General features: G+C 42.8%; 1 protein-coding gene and 1 pseudogene across 1 annotated transcript in view; one reads left to right on the top strand and one right to left on the bottom strand.

The window, feature by feature from the left end:
- Positions 1–22,766, bottom strand: part of Manba (mannosidase beta) — a 123,116-nt gene that overhangs the window by 32,405 nt on the left and 67,945 nt on the right. Inside the window, exons 8-11 of the mRNA XM_004662987.2 lie at positions 17,898–18,049; positions 15,829–15,946; positions 14,533–14,619; positions 1,502–1,669 (exon numbers count right to left, since the gene is read on the bottom strand). Coding sequence (XP_004663044.1) covers positions 1,502–1,669; positions 14,533–14,619; positions 15,829–15,946; positions 17,898–18,049 — 525 coding nt within the window. The remainder of the gene's footprint in view (positions 1–1,501; positions 1,670–14,532; positions 14,620–15,828; positions 15,947–17,897; positions 18,050–22,766) is intronic.
- Positions 2,496–5,731, top strand: LOC105944360 (annotated as a pseudogene).

Here is a 22,766-nt window from a genome sequence, read left to right as displayed (position 1 = left end):
GAGCAAGTAACTAAAATGTACAGAGTTCGTTTGCAGAGGCTAGAAGCCCTGGCGCGCCCATTCTCTCTCTCTCCCTCTATCTGTCTTTCTCTCTGTGTCTGTTGCTCTCAAATAAATAAATATTAAAAAAATAAAATAAAATAAAATAAAATGTACAGAGTACTTTGAAGGTAGTGTGGTTTCTTTGGGAATGTAAAACATAAGGCAAAATAGGTTTGAAAAATAGATGTATAGAAAATAATTTTCTCAACTTTCCACCTTCAGTCTCCCTTTTTTTCTCTCACCCCAAAGGGGCCAATTTATGTTAATGCATGCCTGTATAATATACCTATTACAAACAGCGGTGCAAAGAGAACCACCATACAGGAATAATGCAAAGGTGGAGTTGGAAACTAGATCATTCCTCTCTCTTGAACCCTTAACTCACTTACCAACATGACACACACAAAAGTCTATAAGAGCACTCACTAACAGAGTGGTAGAGAGGTCATATCAATGAATCCTCTCATTTGAAGACTGAACATTCGTGGATCCATGCATGAGCAAACTGCAAAGAGGGTATGCCAACCTCCACTGGTAAGCACAGTATTGAGTACATGTGGAGAAGTCCACACACAAGGCATGATCCTGTCCTACGCTGCAGCATTATAATGAAATACTCTGTATCCAGACAGTACTTCTGAAGACTGTCCTTAAGAGAGGCACCAAATATAATGCACCATTTTTCAGACCTATGTACTTTAAAAGCAAATTTTTAGCCAGGCAGGTTGGCGCACGCCTTCAGTCCCAGCACTCGGGAGGCAGAGGTAAGAGGATCACCATGAGTTCAAGGCCACCCTGCGACTCCATAGGGAATTCCAGGTCAGCCTGAGCTACAGTGAGACCCTACCTCGAAAAAAATTTTTTTAAATATTTCATTTATTTTGAGAGAGAGAGAATGGGTACACCAGGGCCTCTAGCCACTGCAAACAAACTCCAGACACATACACCACCTTATGCAACTAACTTACACGGATGGGCACTGGGGAATCAAACATGGGTTCTTAGGCTTTACCAGATAGCACCTTAACCACTAAGCAATCTCTCAAGCTCTAAAAACACATTTTTTAAAAAAATATTTTATTTTTGTTTATTTGAGAGGGATAAAAAGACACACAGATAGCCGGGCGTGGTGGCGCGTGCCTTTAATCCCAGCACTCGGGAGGCAGAGGTAGGAGGATTGCCATGAGTTCGAGGCCACCCTGAGACTCCATAGTGAATTCCAGGTCAGCCTGGGCTAAAGTGAGACCCTACCTCAAAAAAACAAAAAGAGAAAGAGAGAGAGAATGGGCAGAACAGGGTCTCTAGCCACTGCAAACAAACTCCAGATGCATGCACCACCTTATTCATCGGCCTTATGTGAGTACTGGGGAATCCTTAGCTTCACAGGCAAGTGCCTTACCTGCTAAGCCATATCTCCAGCCCACATTTTTATACTCTACTGTTGAAATCCATTACTCACGGTGAAGACAACTTCTCTGATGTTTTTCACATAGAGCGTCACATAGTCATTGATGTAGGTTGGCATGTCACTGGGATTTATAGCATACCAATTATTCATCAGAGCTGCTTCATTTTCATTATTGCCACTCCATATGATAACAGAGGGATGAGATTTCAGTCTCCTGACCTGAAATTTAAGAAAATATAGAATAGTTACTCAGTACTTGGCACTGAAACTCACAGCTATCATTATTCACAAAATTACAACCACTGCATGTCAGCACATAAATTCTTATGTTCCAGAAAACTCACTAGAAAATGGTTAGTCAAGTTAGCTGTGCCAATGTATTTTAAGAATTCTCTGGGATTTTTCCTATTAAACTTAATATTCAATGGTAAAACAGAGTTCCTTAACTCTGCTGTATTAAAAACTGAAGCAGGGGCTGGGGAGATGGCTTAGTGGTTAAGCGCTTGCCTATGAAGCCTAAGGACCCTGGTTCAAGGCACGATTCCCCAGGACCCACGTTAGCCAGATGCACAAGGGGGCGCACTCATCTGGAGTTCGTTTGCAGTGGCTGGAAGCCCTGTCATGCCCATTCTCTCTCTCTCTCTCCCTCTGCCTCTTTCTCTCTCTGTCTGTCACTGTCAAATAAATAAAGAAAAAAAAATTTAAAGAAAAAACCGAAGCAGGGGGCTGGAGAGATGGCTTAGTGGTTAAGGAGTTTGCCTTCAAAGCCAAAGAACCTCAGTTTGATTCCCCAGGACCCACATAAGCCAGATGCACAAGGGGGCGCATGTGTCTGGAGTTCATTTGCAGTGGCTGGAGGCCCTGGCGCACCCATTCTCTCCCTCCCTCCCTCCCTCCCTCCTTCCCTCCCTCCCTCTTTCTGTGTGTCTGCCTCTTTTACTCTCTCAAATAAATAAATAAATATTTTTTAATTATTTTAAAACCCTGAAGAGAATACCCATTTTGTTTTTGTTTGGGTGGGCGTGTAAGGTGGCATGTGCGGCATATGCACAGGTGGCACGCCATTAGCCTGTGTGCGCTGAGCGAGCTGGCCTCGGTGGCCAACGAAGATATGTGGTGTCCCGCTGCATCACTCTTCCACCCATTCTTATATGAGCAAGAGTCTCTTAATGATCCTGAAACTTTCCGTTTTTCCATAAACTCCAGTGATTCTAGCATCTCTGCTCCAGTACAGAACTGGGATTACAGAAAGACATGATCACACCCAGATGTTTATGTGTGTCCTGGAAATTGAACTCAAGATACCTCTCAGACCTCCTCCAGACCTCATGCTTAACCACTGAGCCATTTCTCCAGCTCAAAAATAGCAGTAGCATACCCATCTCTAATTCCTGTGTGCCCACAGGCAAGAGTCAAAATTCCAAGTTTGTAGACCATCTAGCCTGGGCCACACAGCAGCAAACAAGAGAGACCCTGCCTCCAACAAGGTGGAAGACAAGGACCAACACCCCAAGGTTGCCCTTTGACTTCCTCAAGGAACCACAGCATGCACATGACCCAACACACACACACACACAGAGAGAGAGAGAGAGAGAGAGAGAGAGAGAGAGAGAGAGAGAGAGAGAGAGAGAGAGAGAAATCCACCTCGTCATCATCTAAATAGCCAACACAGGTTCTCAGAAACACAGAAGGGAGAACACATGACATTACAGGGGTTAGTTGTCAGAAGCTGTAGTTTTCTATACAGAAACAGATGAAGCAGAGCAAATGCTACCCTCATCAGAGGATTCTAGGCTCCCCATCAACCCTCACTGGCAGCTAGAAGAGAAGGAGGATGGAAATATCAATTACCCTGATTTGCTCAGTACACATTGCACACATATATGGGACTATCACACTGTACTCCATAAATCTGTTCAGTTATTACATGTTAGTAAAGTTTTTCATGCCAACTACCCTGATTTGGTCATTACCTACTACAGGCTCAATAGATTTGTACAACAAAGTAAATTAGCTTGTTCTTGTTTCTGTTTTTAAGATAGAAAGAGGAAGATGAGTAGATTCCGGTTTGGAGGATCAGCAGTCAGCAAATCACATGAACAATTCCCTATGCACGTTACATCAGAAAGGAAATTCCGATTCTGTTTCCAGTGCCACGAGGTGGGGCAGCACCTCACCACCGTGCCTGACTTCCCAAACAGGCTCCACCCCCTTAAAGAGCCTGCCAGGGAATCTGCTGGAGGATGGCTTATTGACAAAACCCCAAGTGGAGAGAAAGGCGACTTTTTCTTAGACCTGTCAGGTGAAAAAAGTACCAACAAGAAGCCAGTATCTGAGGTACAGGATTTAAAAGAATCTTCTCTTCTGGAGAGTGATACAAAAAGAAACCGTAGGGCAAAGGGCAAAGGAAACAAAAGGAAGAAAGAAGATTTTCAGGATGTAGACGGAGAAATAGAAGCTGTCATGCAAAAGAAAGCTCAAGGCAAGGGGCTGGATTTCCAAATCTTCCGTGTGAACTTTGAAGATGTTGGAGGCAACGATGCAACGTTAAAAGAGGTCTGCAAGATGTTCCTACACATGCGTCACCCAGAGGTGTGCCACCACCCACCCCGGCGTTGTGCCCCCTCGAGGAGTTCTTCTGCACGGGCCACCAGGCTGTGGGAAGGCATTACTTGCACATGCAATTGCTGGGGAACTTGACCTGCCTATTTTAAAAGGGGCTGCTCCAGAGATTGTATCAGGAGTTTCTGGAGAGTCTGAGAAAAGTTCAGGGAGTTATTTGACCAAGCCGTGTCAAATGCATCCTGTACTGTTTTCATTGAAGAAATGGATGCTGTTACTCCCAAAAGAGAAGTTGCTTCAGAAGGCATGGAATGAAGAACTGTGAGCCAGCTCCTAACCTGCAGGGATGATCTAAATAATGTGGCAGCTACAGCTCGAGTTCTAATCATTGGCGCCACTAATCGACCAGAGCTTTGAGACGTGCAGGAAGGTTTGACGGAGAAATTTGCCTAGGTGTCCCAAATGCAGCATCCAGGGAAGGAATACATCAAACTCCGTGCTGAAAATTGAGACTTCCTGAAACTCTTAATTCTGGTCACTTTGCTCGCCTGACGCCAGGCTATGTTGGTGCCCATCTGATGGCCCTCTGCAGAAAGGCTGTCGTGTGTGCTGTCAATAGGGTCTTGAAGCTACAGAAGCAGCAGCAGAAAGACCCTAAGGCCACAGGATTGCCGCCTGGAGGGGGCCAGGAGGACAAGCTGAGGGCTGAGCCCACTTCTGAGACACAGGCTGAATTGAGAACACTGTTGAAATTGCTAAGGGACCAAGATCCTCTGTCAGAGGAGCAGATGCAAGGACTGTGCATTGAATTGAATGATTTCACTGTTGCCCCGGCCTCAGTTCAACCTTCTGCCAAAAGTGAAGGCCTTGTCACTGTCCCTAATGTGACATGGGCAGATATTTGTGCTCTAGAAGATCTTCAAGAACTCATCATGGCAATATTGGCTCCAGTTCATAACCTAGACCAGTTCAGAGCTCTTCGATTGGTAACTCCAGCTGGCATCCTCTTGGCTGGTCCTCCTGGGTGTGGGAAAACTCTGCTTGCAAAGGCTGTGGTGAATGAGGCTGGACTAAATTTCATATCTGTCAAAAGTCCTGAATTACTAAATATGTATGTTGGTAAGAGCCAATGTGCTGTGCAGCTGGTTTTTCAGTGAGCCAAGAATTCAGCACCCTGTGTGATATTCTTTGATGAAGTGGATGTCTTATGTCCTCGAATATCAGACCAAGAAACAGGTGCAAGTGTCCATGTGGTAAATCAGCTGCTTACGGAGATGGATGGTCTAGAAACATGTCAGCAGGTTTTTATTTTGGCCACCACAAATAGGCCAGATATCATTGACCCTGCAATCCCACACCCAGGCCATCTGGACAAGATGCTTTTTGTGGGGTTGCCATCCCCAGAAGACTGGATTGCCATTTTAAAAACCATCACAAAATATGGTCCCAAACCTCCACTGGATGGAGATGTAGTCTTGGAAGCAACTGCTAATGATGGTCCCTGTAATTGCTATATGGGCGTATTCCTCTCTGCTCTCATACAGAAGCTTCTCTCTGTGCCAAGGACAAGAAATGACAAGACAGAAGAGCGGAAGTGGACAAGGTAAGCTGAAGATTAGTCACACACATTTTGAAGAAGCCTTCAAGAAAATAAAGCCATCTCTATCAGTAAAGGCTCAAATGATATATGAAGCTCTACAGAAGTCCCTCAGCCAATGACAGGCACAGGACTTGGTGCAGAGCTAGCCCAGTGCCTGGAGATGCCAGAGACTCACATGCTGTAAAGGCCACTCTTAGGCCACAGAAGGGATCCCATCATAAGCATTTCCTTTTCTAAAGAGCAAGGCCAAGCTAGAGCTGAAGATGCTCATCTGGCCAGCTCTGTGGGAAAACTCTACTTCATCTGTAAGAAAAATAAAGGAAACCACTGTTTTCCTTTGGCTTAAAGACACCTTGTTCAGAGGCTACGCATGGTGGCGCATGCCTATATTCCCAGCACTTGTGAGGCAGAGGTAGGACAATTGTTGTGAGTTCAAGTCCACCCTGAGACTATATAGTGAATTCTAAGTCAGCCTGGGCTAGAGCAAGACCCTACCTCGAAAAACTAAAATAAATAATTAAATAACAACAACGAAAAAAAAGATGGGGGTCTCATGTATCCCCAGCTGGCCTCAAACTTGCCATGTAGCCAAGGATGACCTTAAATTTCCCATCGTCCTGCCATAGCATCTGCCACCACACCTTGTTTTATGAGGAGCTAGATCAAACCCAGGGCTTTGTGCAAGCACTAGGCAAGCACTCTGGCAGCTTAGGACAGCCACAGCCCCAAATAATTGTTTTTGTTAGTTTTTCATGGGAGGGTCTCGCTCTAGCCCAGGCTGACCTGAAATTCATTATATAACCCCAGGTTGGCCTCAAACTCGTAGTGATCCTCCTAGCTCTGCCTCCTGATTGCTGGGATTAAAGGTCTGCACCACCACAGAGGGCTTAAATTATTTTGGGTTTCCATTAACTTGGTACATGATCAGTAAGGTTGAGGTCTGTGACTTTATGATACTATTGTATCTCTTCTACAGGATTGCCTTGACATAGCATCACTTAAACAAAAATATTTTAAAAGTGAAAAGTAAAGAAAGAAAGGAGGGCTGGAGAGATGGCTTAGAGGTTAAGCGCTCGCCTGTGAAGCCTATGGACCCCGGTTCGAGGCTCAGTTCCCCAGGTCCTAGTAGCCTCTTATCCCTGTAGTAAAGCAGGAACGTCAGGAGTTCAAGGTCAACCTGGACTACAAAAAGCAGGATTGGGGGCTGGAGAGATGGCTTAGCGGTTAAACGCTTGCCTGTGAAGCCTAAGGACCCCGGTTCGAGGCTCAGTTCCCCAGGTCCCACGTTAGCCAGATGCACAAGGGGGCGCACGCGTCTGGAGTTCGTTTGCAGAGGCTGGAAGCCCTGGCGCGCCCATTCTCTCTCTCTCCCTCTATCTGTCTTTCTCTCTGTGTCTGTCGCTCTCAAATAAATAAAAAATGAACAAAAAAAAAGAAAGAAAGAAAGGAAAAGGAAAGGAAGAAAAAAAAACAACATTGAAAGAAAACACCTACAGGTTTTACAGAGCAAATGGAACTCCAGAAGAAAAAGCAAAGGGTGCTCCAGGTGAGACCAGATAGACAAGAGGAGATTTCTTAAACAGCTGCCAGTGACCATCTGAAGTATCAACCAAGGGTAAGTTACTGAATATATCTAAGCAAAGAAAAGGAAGTCAGACATTCTGCCTGAAAAGCTTGCCAGAGAAATGCAAGGACTGCAGGAACAACACCCTGGCTGGCCCATCACAAGGGCAAAAGGATTGAGTTCCGGGATGCACAGACAGACACGAACATGCCCCTGTCCTCTGACATGCTGGGGCATGTCCTTTAATTGCACTCCCAAGCAGAGGAGCAATTAAATGTCTTTGAGAATCACAGCGTAAGTCCGTGGTCAGGAGAAATGCTTCTGGAATATGTGATAGCATGAGCTCACCGATATGTATAGCTTCACTTTCACTGTAACAGTCAGTTACACAGAGAAGGTGAGAAACTTGGGTAAATAAAACAGAGATGCATCAAAGGTGTATTAAGGAGTTATGTTTCATTTTAAATGAAAGTATTGTGTTTTCCAAACTAGCCTACAAAAGAATACAAAAAAAATTTTTAAGATGGGTGTAGAAGTTCATGCCTATAATCCCTGCACTCCAGAGGCTGAGGTAGGAAGATCACTGTGCTACAGGGAGTGACAGGCCAGCCTGTACCTTTTATTGCATCTGTTTATGTCCAAGAAAATGAGAGCCAAATTAGCCAAGACTGACATATTAATGATGAAAAATAAAACCACAATTATCCAAGCCAGGTGTATTGGCTCATGCCTGTAACCCCATCACTCTGAAAGTTGAGGCAGGAGGATTGCTGTGAGTTTGTTTGTCCTATATAGTGAGGTCCCAAACCAGTTGGAGGTAAACTGTTTCTCATAAAGCCTGAAAACAGGGCTGGAGAAATGTCGCAACAGATGAGCACTTACTATGCAACTCTGAGTACCTGAGCTTGGCTCCCTAGAACTCAGGTTAAAAAACCAGTTAGCTACAGCAGGCCTCTGTAATCCCAGTGTACCTGCAGTGTAATGAGAGGTAGAGACAGGAGAATCTCTTGCAAGCTTGCAAACTAATCAGTGAACAACAACAGACCTTGCCTCAAAATGAGATGGAAGGTGAATAGAAGGGTTAATAAGTCTGGGGTCCCCAACAATCATTACATGAGTCACAGAAATTACTGGAACAGGCTAGCCTTGGAACAGGCTTTAAAACAGAGGCAATTCTTTTGGGTTGCAATTAACTTTCCAAACCATAGCCTGATAAGGTCACCTGTAGAACAAGAAACATTGTCCTAGGCTACACAGGAACCCTTGCCCCAAACCCTGCAAACAGGCTATCATTAAGAACTAATCTAGGGCTGGAGAAATGGCTTAGTGGTTAACGTGCTTGCCTGCAAACCTTAAGGGCCCAAGTTCGATTCTCCAAAGTCCCACATAAGCCAGATGCACATGATGGCATATGCGTCTGGAGTTCATTTGCAATGAATAGAAGCCCTGGTGGGCCCATTCTCACTCACTTATTTTTTCTTTCTCCCTCTCTCTGCCTCTAATAAATAAATAAAAATATTTTTCTTAGTGGATAATGAAGATATGGCACATTTATACAATGGAGTTATACTCAGCAGTTAAAAAAATGAAGTTATGAAATTTTCAGGAAAATGGATGGATCTGGACAGGTTTATACTAAGTGAGGTAACCCAGGCTCAGAAAGCCAAGCATCACATGTTCTCTCTCATATGTGGATCCTAACTAAAGATGATTGGACTTCTATGTAAATAGGAAGAAATCTCAGTAGCAAAGGCTAGTAAGCTAAAAAAGAGATATAAATGGAAGAGAAAGGAAGGGAGGGGGAACTTAATAGGATGGTATTGTATATATGTAAGTAGAAGAATACATTAATGGGGGTGAAAAGGCACAAAGTGAGGCCAGGGGAAAAGATTGAGTAAAGGAAAGGTGGAGACAGGGCCAATCAAAATCTAAGAGGATATAAATAAATCATATGAAAACCTAGGTTTTTGGACAATGGAACACTCAGGAGCCATAGATTGTTGCTAGAAAATTTTCAGTGCCAGGGATGTGATACCTTCCAGTGAGTTTTTGGACAGGGAGTTCCCTGATGCCCCCAAAATATTATAGGCCATTGCCAAGGCTCTTGGTTTCCTACCGGGAATAGATGGTAAGACCCTATTGCTGAAGACTCCACATACTTGGGCTGCAAGGCCACTGAGAAATCCTGCTGGAGCTGAGCTGATAACCTCCTTCGTGTAGACCAGGTGACAGAAAGCTGGAAAACTCCATTCTGGATGCAGTTCAATGACATACAGAGAAATCACCAGTGAAGATACTCAACAGTGGACACTGCAAGTCTTAAATTTTGCCAGCCAGGCCAAAGGAGCCAATGGGTGCAATAGTGCCATGTCTATAATGGTGGAAACCAACTGCCCTCTAATTGGACTGGAGGCCCAATCCATGGGAGGGAATACATCCCTGATACTGAAAACTTAAAACAGGGGTAGTCCTGCATCATAGGGGTGTAATATCTGCTGCTGTCTGGCTAAATGTATATACTATGCTCACCAAACTGCCCAGTAAGCACTTCTCTTAATTTCATACCCATTAGTTAATGCTACTCTCACTTTTGGTAGAGAATCTTCTCTTTTCAGATGGCAGTGACCTTGGGATGACTCAGAAAGCATCATAGTGCTGTAAAGAAGTGACAGGAATGCTCAGCACTGCAATATCTCTATCACACCTTCCAAGGCTCACTGCCTATTGCAGAACAGGTGGTGCAAAGAATGTAAAAGCCACAAAGGGGAAAGTGTGGGGGGAGGGGAGAATTAACATGGGATTTTTTAAATAATCATTGAAAATGCTAATAAAAAATAAACATTAAGGGCTGGAGAGATGGCTTAGCGGTTAAGCGCTTGCCTGTGAAGCCTAAGGACCCCGGTTCGAGGCTCAGTTCCCCAGGTCCCACGTTAGCCAGATGCACAAGGGGGCGCACGCGTCTGGAGTTCGTTTGCAGAGGCTGGAAGCCCTGGCGCGCCCATTCTCTCTCTCTCCCTCTATGTCTCTCTGTGTCTGTCGCTCTCAAATAAATAAATAAATAAATAAAAAAGGCCTTAAGAAAATAAAAGTCAAGAAATTTCTTCTAAAAAAAAATAAAAAATAAAAAAATAAACATTAAAAAAATGCAAAAAAAGAAGAAAAAAGAATGTAAAAGCCAATGGAAGGGAAGGACTCCTTACAACGTGCTCCCCCCAGACACAAATGGCCTGGATATCCATGACCTCGCAGTGCCTGACACTACCTACACAAGACCATCATAAGAGGAGGAAAAGATCATGACATCAAAATATAAGAGAGACTGATTGAAAGGGGGAGGCGATATGATGGAGAATGGAGTTTCAAAGGGGAAAGTGGGGGTAGGGAGGGTATTACCATGGGATGTTGTTCACAATCATGGAAGAAGTTGTTAATTTTAAAAAATTAATTTAATTAATTAATTAATTAAAAATATTTTTTAAAAAATGAACTAATGTAGCCAGACCTAAGAGTCATATCTGGGAAAACAAGTCAACAAAGGAAATAGCCCTGTTCCAGTTGCATTCTTATTTCTCTCTCTTCCCCTGTTGTCCTCCCTGCTTGTCCTTTAAACAGCTCAGCTGCATCTGAGCACAGCAACCTCAAACCCACAGAATGGGACTCTCCATCCTTCACTGTTCAGCTGCTTGCTTTCCAACAAAGAATAGCCTGCTAATGAGTTCATATATTCTCTCTCTTTATTTCCACATCACTCTACTTGGTTCAGCCCCTACTCGGATCCAACAGTAAGGGCCAATCATAAGTTGCCTTCCAGGCTGGAGGGATGGCTCAGCAGCCAAGGCGCTTGCCTACAAACCCAAAGTACCTCGGTTTAATTCCCCAGGACCCACGTAAGCCAGATGCACAAGGGGCAAGGGGGTGCACACATCTGGAGTTGGTTTGCAGTGGCTGAAGGCCCTGGCGTGCCCATTCTCTCTCTCTCTCTCTCTCCTCTCTCTCTCTCTCTCTCTCTCTCTCTCTCTCTCTCTCTCCCCCTCCCTCCCTCCCTCCTTTCCTATTTCTGTATCTCTCTCTCTCAAATAAATAAATAAATACTCCCTCATAAATAGGAACACTGAGGAATAATTTTTTTAAAAAGTTCTCTTCCAACTTCCATACGTACACCAGAATTCATGTCTAGGCACATGCACACGCTCATTCAAACACACGCGCACACACACACACACACACACACACACTGCAACACACATGAGGACAAACATACATATACATACACACCAAATACCAAGACCTAGGCTATAACAAGACAGTCTCAAAACACAACAAAGCTGGTTAGACTTTAAAACCAGGCGGATATGAGAGATGAAAAAGAAGAAAGTATCAAAGATGACTCATATAGGAAGAATGTGAATTCTTTCTAAAGGAAAAGGCCTGCAAGGAGAGTGTTAGAAGAGGACTCTGCACCCCCAGCTAAGCATACTAAGGCTGTTTTCACCGCCTTACCTGAGCACCATGCTTCATTCTAATCTGACAGCGTAGCTGAGCACTGTCAACCATGTGGTACTGGCTTTTACAAGAAGGAAAAATGCAACAATGCAACAAGTAGGGAACTGTGGAGCATTTCATCAGTTCTGGAGAGCCACTGTGGCTAAGCATTTTGAGGCAGGATTAAAGTCCCTGCAAGGAAGCCGGGTGCGGTGGCACACACCTTTAATCCCAGCACTTGGGAGGCAGAGGTAGGAGGATCGCCATGAGTTCGAGGCCACCCTGAGACTACAGAGTTAATTCCAGGTCAGCCTGGACCAGAGTGAGACCCTACCTCGAAAAACCAAAAAAAAAAAAAAAAAAGTCCCTGCAAGGAGACCCTTTGAGGCCACTGCATAAACCTGTGAAGGTGAACCATCGTTGCAGTCAAGACCCCAGGACGTTGGAGATGCCACGACCATGGAATGGCTGCCAAAGGAAGCTGCAGGCTCAGGGCAGACTCCCCCCAGGAGAGGCACCACTGGCAGCACAGTTGGAGGGGCCAAGCTACCACAAGATTTCTGGAAGTGCAGAGGATTCCACCAGGAGTCACAGGTACCACACATGGAGCTGCCTGAGTTGGTGTTTGCACGGCTGGGTTTTAGCCCCACTTTGTCCATCCTCTCCTTGCTACACCCAAGGCCTCCCATTTGGAATGGAGAGGCTTAATCAGCGCCATTGTGTGGAAGGTATGTAACCTGTGTTTTGATTTTTACACTGCTTTGAGACTTTGGACTTTTGAACAATGTTGGTACTGGTAAAAAAAAAAAAAAAAAAAAAAAACTATGGAGACTTTTTAAAGTTGGACTGAATGCATTTTGCATCATGAGATAGCCAGGAATCTTTGGGGCCAGAGGTAGAATGTGGTGGTTTCAATGTAAAGTGTCCCCTATAGACTTATGTATTTAAATGCTTATTCCTCAGTTGAGGGTGCTGTTCAGGAAGGCTGTGGTGCCTTTATGTGGAGCCTTGCTGGAGAAAGCATGTCATTGGGGGGTGGGCCTTGAGGATTTCTAGCCTGACCTCTCTCTACTTCCTCCTTGCGGATGTGACAGCGTGACAATGGCTTCCTCTTACCATGCCTTCATTGCCATGATGTACTCTACCACTGGACCTGTAAGCCACAATAAACTCCTTCCTACCCTAGGCTGCTTCTGGCCATGTATTTTGTCCCAGAAAGGAGAAAGTAACTAATACATGATTTTATCTGATGTTACTGAGAAAATAAATTTATTTCTTCCTTGGACATACTGCAGAGTTATAAAATCTATACAGTATATCTGCGAAATCTTGCACACTATAGAAAGTACCAATGGTCTGGTCCAGTGACTGTTCCTTCCTTCTTAACATTTATTTTTTGTTTGTTTTGCTTATGATTTTGTGTATAGACAGGGTTCAATGTAGCCCAGGTTGTCTTTATTCTATATAACCAAAGCCAGCCTTGGATTCTTGTTCCTCCTGCCTCTACCTTTTCCTAACTGCTGGTTTACAGGCTCATACCACCACACCAAGTGCTCCAGTGATCACTGCAAATGGACACCAATGAATCACTTAATGTTTCAGTAGAATTTTGCTAACACATAATATATTCACTAGTTAGTCCCAAACTATACTTTGCAAGTATATTATGAGTTGGAATTTTCTTGTATGTTAAGAATGCCAAATTGACTACATGTAAACCTGTGTTTCCATGGACTTAAGGTCTAGCAGAGATGTATTGAAATACAAGCTGTGTTTCAGAGTATAATCACCCCTCAAACAGACCTTACTGCAAAAACAAGTAAATGCAGCAGATGGCTAATAAGCCTCAGAACTACAGCTAAAATGATCATTTGACCATATTACAACAAAGATCATAAAGCCATTAAAAATGATATTCAAGAATCATCTATTTTTTTTATACAAGATCTAGAACCCTTTCCTCCTCTCTCTCTCTCTATGTATGTATATATGTGTGTGTGTGTGTGTGTGTGTGTGTGTGTGTGTGTGTGTGTGTATGTATGTATGTATGTATGTGTATATATATACATATATATATACTGAAGACTGAACCTAGGACCTTACGCATGCTAGGGAAATGAGCCATCACTGAACTATACCCCCAGTCCAAAGCTAAGAAATTTTTTGTTTCCAGGACTTTTCAGTGGACAGAGATAGCATATTATCTTACATTTATGAATACTAGTGATGTGTGTATATGTGAAATGTAAAACAAACCATGGAGTCAAGAATTACTGTAGGGCTGGAGAGATGGCTTAGCAGTTAAGCGCTTGCCTGTGAAGCCTAAGGACCCTGTTTGAGGCTCAACTCCCCAGGATCCACATTAGCCAGATGCACAAGGGGACGCACGTATCTGGAGTTCATTTGCAGTGTGGCTAGAGGCCCTGGTGCGCCCATTCTCTCTCTCTCTGTGTCTGTCTGCCTCTTTCTCTCTCTGTCTGTTGCTCTCAAATAAATAAATAAACAATAAAAAAAAAGAATTACTGTAAATTTTTGTCCTAAGCAGTTCAGACTGGTATTGTCATCTGCTGGGGAAAACTACATTAGAAACAAGAAGTGATATGTGTGTATAGATGTCTTACTCTGAGATGCCATTAAACCTTCAATCAAGGTCCCATATAGGCCATTAGATAGAAAAAGGAAGATTCAGCAGAGAAGGTAGGATTAGACATAAATCTGGGAGTTGTCAGGAAGTAGGTGATGTTACAGCCGTGACACTGGGTCGAGCCATCCAGGGAGTCAATTACCTGACTGTAAAATGAAATGGGATGATTTTACAAAAGGCAAAACTAAAACATATGCATTTTCTCTCTTTTTGGAGTGGAAATAACATACCTGGTAAGCAACTTCTGCTCTCACTGACACCACAAAGCTTGGATCAGTTGGATAGAGGGCACAGGCAAACATAAAATCCTGCCACACCTATCAAATAAAAGACAAGAAAGCACTTCTGTGTTATCACATAGGCAATCTTCACTCTGAATTTAGGAGATTAGCTTTCATACAGATGAAAGCAAGCTCCCTAACAAGTGTGATCATCCGCACAGCACTGTGCATGAAGACTTGGAGAAAAGTCCTCAAGCATCTCAGACTATCCAGGGCAGTGCAAAAGTGTTCAGAAACCAGGAACAGAAAAACATTAAGAAGGGGCTGGAGAGATGGCTTAGCAGTTTAGGCGTTTGCCTGCAAAGCCAAAGGATCCAAGTTCAACTCCCCAGGACCCACATTAGCCAGATGCTACAAGGTGGCGCATGTGTCTGGAGCTTGTTTGCAGTGGCTAGAGGCCCTAGCGCACCCATTCTCCCCCATACCCCCATCAAATAAATGAATAAAAATAAATTTAAATTTAAAAAAAATATTAAGAAGGCAGAAAAGAGAGCTGGGTGTGGTGGCACACACCTTTAATCCCAGTACTTGGGAGGCAGAGGTAGGAGGATCACCATGAGTTTGAGGCCACCCTGAGACTCCATAGTGAATTCCAGGTCAGCCTAGGCTAGAGTAAGACCCTACCTTAAAAAAAAATTCAAGTCAAAAAACAAAAATAACACCTACAGTGAACGTGTATAGACCTTTCTGTGCTGTCATTCCCTACACATTCACCTTGTGCAAGCATCTTAAGCAATGACCCAAAGCACATGGGAGGATGTGTATAGATTTGTACAAACATTCCACTAATTTATATGGGGAAATTAAATATATGTGTATTTACATATCCATTAGGGCCTGGGAGCCAATACTGATACTAAGGGCTGATGGCATTTCCTCTGCTTAATCCTCATCATTGCAAGACACATCAAAGGTACTTTCATAATAATGCTAAGCAAACATTTTCTTTAATTTTATTATTTTGTTTCTCTAACCCTAGCTAGAGTTTCTTAAAGTGAATTTTAATATTTAATGTTCATCTAATAATTTTTTATTATGAATACTTATATCACAAGGACAATTATAAAAATAAACATAGAACTGGACATAAGTAATACATATATACTATCAAATAAATAAATCCTTATATTTGTAATCAACTATGGCTCATTTATTCCTTTGGCCAAAAAAATGATTCAGTCACAACAGGAGGTCAAACTGAGATTATAGCAACTTTTAGTATGCAAGATGCCAGCAGCCACTCACCATTATTCCTAGTTTGTCGCAAAGGTCATAGAACTCATCCTGCTCATACACGCCTCCTCCCCACACCCGGAGGACATTCATGTTAGCATCCACAACAGATTGCAAAAGGAGCTGCAATCTGGAAAAGAAATTATAGAACCAAATATTAATGCAGAAGCTTTGGAGTATTAAAAAGGATTTTAATATAGTTTTCAATTCTGTTAGCAAAAAAACCCTTCAAAATCATGATGCTGCCAGGCGTGGTGGCACATGCCTTTAATCCCAGAACTCACAAAGCAGAGGTAGGAGGATCACAGTGATTTTCAGGCCTCCTGAGACTACATAGTGAATTCCAGGTCAGCCTAGATTATTGTGAGACTCTACCTCAAAAAACAACAACAACAAAATCATGATGCTGAAACCAGTGATGTAAAGTAATCCAGACTCTAGTTGTAAGCATATGAGGCAAACATACTAAAATACTGTGGGTGGCATCTTTACTTCAAAATTATCAATAATGTTATACTATAGTATATTTTTTTTGAGGCAGGGTCTCACTCTAGCACAAACTAACCTGGAACTCACTGTGTAAGGCTGGCCTCAAATCCTCAGCACTCCTCCTACCTCAGCCGCTCACGGGCTTGGGTTAAAGGCATGCCCTACCACACCTGGTTATGTTATACTATTTTTAAAATTACTTTGTTTCATTTTTTTTCCTTAGCTCTTTTCTCACAGTTTCCTTTGCCCAGTACTTCTTTCTCCAGGAAAAGTCTTTCCTACCTATTTCCGCTCTTGTTCCCACGACCCACGGGAAATAGTTTGAGTGCGGCACCTCCCCCAGCCCGGAGCACTGCCCAGGAGCACAGCAGGCAGCCACTGAACAGGCTGGTGGCCCAGCAAAGTCCAAGGAGAAGACCAAGCAACTGGTCCTACTGTGCCAACAGCAAGAGCCACCCCTGCCTCCTACTGGGAAGAGACGGGAACACAGGCAAAGGAACAGAGCACACGTTGCTCCACATCTGCGCCTGGAGGGGAGTTTTGTTCCCTTATGAAAAAGAAACTATAAGTAGTTCTAACATAAAGTAATATGTTTTGTATGTTAAACCACTAATTATGTAGTAAGACAAAAATGTGTTCTCCTGCCCATGGGTTCCTATCTCTTAAAAACCTTGCTCAAAAGTGATAGCCAGGCAGGGTGGCACACACCTTTAATCCCAGCACTTGGGAGGCAGAGGTAGGTGGATCACCGTGAGTTCGAGGCCACCCTGAGACTACATAGTGAATTCCAGGTCAGCCTGTGCTAGAGTGAGAGCCTACCTCGAAAAACCAAAAACAACAGTGTTTAAGGTTGGGATGGAGAGATGGCTCAGAGGTTAAAGGTACCTGTTTGCAATGCCTGCTGGCCCAGGTTTGATTCCCCCATACCCACAAAAGCCAGTTGTGTAACGTAGCACTCGTGTCTGGAAGTTGTTCTCAGTAGCAAGAGGCCCTGGCACACACATACACACTCTCGATACATTCACTCTTTCTGTCTCTCAAATAAATAAACATGTTTTTAAGTATTTAATGTATTCTTTGAAGAACCTTTTTAAAAAGCTAGATTAATACTTTTATTTTCTAGGACTAGCCAAACTATAAATGTGTCACTTTCTTCTTTCTACAGGGAAAATAGATAAGAGCTTTCTAAAAACTGGGAGGCTTCAGTAATCTAAAATAGTTTAGTTGTAAGACTATATATAGCTTACAAGAATGGAATGTTTGATTAAAAAGCCTTGTCCAAGCCAGGCATGGTAGTGCACGCCTTTAATCCCAGCACTTGGGAGACAGAAGTAGGAAGATTGCTGTGAGCTCAAGGCCAGCCCTAAGACTTCAGAGTCAGCCTGAGCCAGAGCAAAACCCTCCCTTGAAAAACCAAAAAATAAATTAATTAATTAAAAAAAAATAAGCCCTGTCCATTCTGAAAGGCCTATCATCCTAGAATTCTGTAATGCCTCTCAGCTCCTTCTCCTGGGAGTAGAGTAAGTCAGTAGCTCATAAGCTTAGTGCACCACTAAGCAGAAGAACAAGAAGGAAAGGAAGGTAACACTTACAAGTCAGAGGTCACTTTATCCTGGAACGAATCTGCTGGGATCCAGTTTGAACCTTTCAGAAATATAGGTAATCCATTAATCTTGAAGTAGAAACTCAGACCGGGAGACCCTTCAATAGGCTCTTCTATAAGTTCTACTGTCCTAAAATAAACCTGTCATGAGCAGAATTAAATATTGAATATTAAATTCAAAACATAAGCAAAATTGGTTTTTTTTAAAAAGGAAGTGTGCGTTTTGAACAACTTATTCAGAAGAATTTAATGTAAGTTTCTGGGAAAGATGGCAGGCGAGAAGCTGCCCTCCTGTAACCCGTGAAAGAGGGTGTCAAAACACGAATAACTATTCCAAAGACAGAAGGAGAGGGACGGCTTTGGAAATCCCCTAAAGGAGCAATAGCCCAGGGTAAAAGGGTGTCAAAGCAGAACGGTGACAAGGTTGGAGGTATGGAAAAAGCGTTTTAAGAGATTAATCTAAGCGGGGGGTGATGGCCCACAACTGTAATTCCTCCTGAGCACTCAGGAGGCAGACAGGAGCTAGAGCTCAAAGCCCAGCTTGTGATACATAGTGAGATCCTAGAGATAGAGATGGATGACACAGACATCCATACACATGTATATGTGGGGTGCGGGAGAGAAAGACTGACTCAGTGTGTTTTCAGCACTTTTAGGGAGTGCTCACCAGCTCTCATTTGCTACTTGTCCTAGTAGCTGTGGTCCCACTCCTGTTCCCTAGTATGAAACCCCCAACGCTTCCCCTGAAACCCACACTGGAACATAAATAACAGATCATGTTCATTAATTTGATTCACAGAAATAGTTTAAATTTTTTTTTAAATTATTCAAAAGTCACTTTAGAGTTGAACAATATTTCACTCTATAAGAAAATTTAGGGGCTGCAGAGATGGCTTAGCAGTTAAGGCACTTGCCTGCAAAGCCAGAGGACCCAGGTTCAATTCCCCAGGACACACGTAAGCCAGATGCACAAGGTGGCACAGGCATCTGGAGTTCCTTTTGCAGTGGCTGGAGGCCCTGGCACACCCATTCTCTCTCTATCTTTCTCTCTCTCTCTCTCTCTCTCTCTCTCTCTCTTACTCTCTCCCTTTCTCCCTCTCTCCTTTTTTCTCCTTCTCAAATGAATAATGTTTTGTTTTATCGAGGTAGGGTCTCACTCTAGCTCAGGCTGACCTGGAATTCACTATGTAGTCTCAGGGTGGTCTAGAACTCATGACAACCCTCCCAAGTACTAGGATTAAAGGGGTGCATTACCACACCGAGCAAAATAAAATATTTTTAAAAGAAAATTTAGTATGTTTTTTCCTCACGTAAGTATGAGTTATTATAATATGATTAGAGTACTGAAATTCTCAACCTATATCTATACTCTCTATATCTAAAAATGCTGAAAAAAGGACAATGACAAATAAGAGAATCTTATAAGAAACTGACATATAAGAGAAACTAGTTAAAATTATAACCAAGAAATGAAATTTTAATGAAAGACATCTTTGTCTCAGCTTTATAGATGTTAATAATGTATTGCATCATGTCAATGGAACATCTTTTACAAATATTCATGGGAGGCTGATTATATTCCCTAGCCCAGGGAAGTGAGCAGGCCAGTTAAAGTCTAGATGGCAGCAAGTACTGGGGAGACTCGAATCTCATCAGTACAAGGAAAGAAAGCCCAGGAAACATTGCAGAGGACATGGTGGATTAAATATGAGTGCTGCTCTCACTGTTAGCCAGATAACCTTCTCTAGGTAGTGGCCATAGATACTGAGGAAACTCAAAACTCAATAAAGCAGAAAATCAGAAGCTGCTTAGAGCTCAGCCCTAAGAGAGACTTAAAACACATCCTCCAAACTGGGTGTGGTGGCACACACCTTCAATCCCAGCACTTGGGAGGCAGAGTAGGAGGATCACTGTGAGTTTGAGGCCAGCCTGAGACTCCATAGTGAATTCTAGGTCAGCCCAGGCTAAAGGGAGATCCTACCTTGAAAAACAAATCCTCAAATGCTCAGGAAACATTGAAGAAGAGAGAGCAGAAAGAATGTAAGAGCCACAGGGTGGGAAGCTGTATTCTGAGGCATTGTCCACACCCCACAGAGACTAACTGGTACATTTATGACCCCACAGTAAATACCAGTAACCCCATTGAAGAGGCCCTCAGAGAAATAGGGAGGAGAGGAAACATAGTAACTCACCATGCGTGGTGGTACACGCCTTTAATCACAGCACTCAGGAGACTGAAGTAGGAGGACTGCTGTGAGTTTGAGGATAGCCTAGGCTAGAGCAAGACTCTACCTTAACAAACCAAAATAATATAAAATAAAATAAAATAAAAAAGAGCCAGGCATGGTGACACACACCTTTAATCCCAGCACTCAGGAGTCAGAGGTAGGAGGATCATCATGAGTTCGAGGCCACCCTGAGACTACACGGTGAATTCCAGGTCAGCCTGGGCTAGAGTGAGATTCTACCTCAAAAAAACAAAAATAAAATAAATTTAAAAAGAACATAATTTGATGGGAATATGACCCATATGCAATATGTTCACCTCTACAGTAAAGTTCACTATCAAAAAAGAAGAAAAATACTCATGGTACAGTTGAGCTATAGTGTCATTTTGTGACTAATTACTGGCTGTATAATGAAAAAGAAATACAGTATTTTAACCCTAGACATAAGAAGCTCTTTAAGGGCAAAGCACTGTTTATACCAAGAAGATCTTGAAGCCTCTGAGAGGGTGGCATGCTGCATCAACAGAAGTGCACACAGGAGGAAGAGGTACACAGGTGGCGTTGCTGAATGCCTAAGGATGAAGAGCAGGAAAGAAGACAGCCCTGCCTCTTTGCAGTGACACAGTGGCTTCTACTTAAGGACTACTCAGAGGCCGCAGGAGGAGTGGGCTGCTAGCTCCCCTGAGGCTGTCTGCCTCACAAATGAATGAATCTCTAGCCATCAATGGACTTGCTGCATTGTTCCTACTTGTCTGTTCTCAGCACAATAAATCAAAGATCTATTATGTGAATTTGTGGCACCAAAATTCAAGACGTGTTGAATTATTCTAAGTACTGGATAATTTTTTAACCTCAAAGTTATCCTACAACACGTGTTCATGGCTGCAGATGTTGCAAGAGCAGAGGAACACTGCCGCTGTCTCAGCAGGAGGCAAGGTGGCAATGAGGAGTGGTGATCATCACTGTTTTCTTCACTTCTGTGCATTAGCAGGGAAAAAAAAGTCAGTTGTACTCATGGAAGTCCTAGAAAAGCTGGGAAAATATATTGGCTTTATTAAATCTCAAGACGAAGTAGGTGTCATTTCACAATTCAGGTAATAAAAATGGAGAATACCCATCAAACAACAGTCAGTCAATGGCCTTAGGGAAAGCAGCTGGGTGAGTGGAACGCCCGTCTTGATGATGAGCTCCCATAGGAAGGAAGGACCCAGAACTACGTTCACTCAGACTGGAATGCCTGGCAGGCATGTTCTGAAGCAAGGATGCTCGGTCAAGAGATGACTCCCAGCACTGTGGCCAAGCTCTCAAGTGTAAATCAGGATTTGGAAAAACTTGTCTACACTACCCTGAGCTTGACAGTACTTAAAGACTTCTCAGGTGACAACAGTGGAGCAATTAACAAATATGAACCAGATATAATGAAATGTTTCAATATTTGGCTGGGAAGATGGTTCAGCAGTTAAATTGTGCTTGTTTGAAATATTTCAACATTTGGAAAATATATGACCCCCTTAGTCGGGCGTGGTGGTGCACACCTTTAATCCCAGCACTCGGGAGGCAGAGGAAGGAGGATTGCCGTGAGTTCAAGGCCACCCTGAGACTCCATAATGAATTCCAGATCAGCCTGGGCTGGAGTAAGACCGTACCTTAAAAAACCAAAAAAAAGAAAAAGAAAATATATATATTGCCCTCAAGAAACCAGTAATTTTCAAATCACCAATGTGTTATATTACAGAGTCACATGAGGGTAGAGTGCATTGCAAGTGTGGGAAGGCAATGAATTTCAATATAACAGAATGAAAAGTTCGTTCAAGTGGCCTCAGAGTCCACACTGCAACTAACTTGTAAGAAAGTAGAGCTTGTTAAATTCTTGTATAGTACCAAAGAATATTCACAAATACCTTAAATGACTATTGAAGACCTCCCCTTTTCCAACTGCAGGTCTCTGTGAGGGCAGACATTCTTCATGCTCTGACCTAAACAGCACTGCAGTGTGACTAGAAGCACGTGCTGAGAACGGAGTGGTCTTTTTAAAACACTAGAGATTTATAAACATGTAAGGCAATGTTATTATTCACACCAAATTTTTAATTTTATAAACATACTTATTTTTCAGAAGGTACATCAAATATGCTAACATATCAGGGCCTTATTTTATGGTGACTTCAAATGAATAAATAACTATTGAATTCCCATGGGTTTTTTTTTTTTTTTCCTCTTTTTTAGTTTTTTGAGGTAGGGTTTCATTCTGGTCCAGGCTGACCTGGAATTCACTATGTAGTCTCAAGGTGACCTCGAACTCACAGGATCTTCCTACTTCTGCTGGGATTAAAAATATGCACTACCACACCAGGCTTTTGAATTCTCAGTTTAAATACTTGCTATGGTAAGTATCAGGGCCCACAAAAACTACAGTGCTCAATACTTTCTGTGAGTATAAAACAGTTTTGTGTCCAAAAAAAAAAAAAAGGAAAGAAGGAAAGAAAAAAATTGGGGACTTCTAATGAAGAAAAAAAATCATTTATTTCTTACTATTAAAGTTACAAATAGTATGCACTATAAAACATAATACCTTTCAATATGTTTTCTGTCTCATGAAAAGGCATCTCTCCTTATCCCCCAACTCCTAC

The sequence above is a fragment of the Jaculus jaculus genome, chromosome 2 (assembly GCF_020740685.1).
Source record: "Jaculus jaculus isolate mJacJac1 chromosome 2, mJacJac1.mat.Y.cur, whole genome shotgun sequence".
Lineage (NCBI taxonomy): Eukaryota > Metazoa > Chordata > Mammalia > Rodentia > Dipodidae > Jaculus > Jaculus jaculus.
Note: the sequence above shows the minus strand (reverse complement) of the source record. Positions and strands in the feature narration are given on the sequence as shown.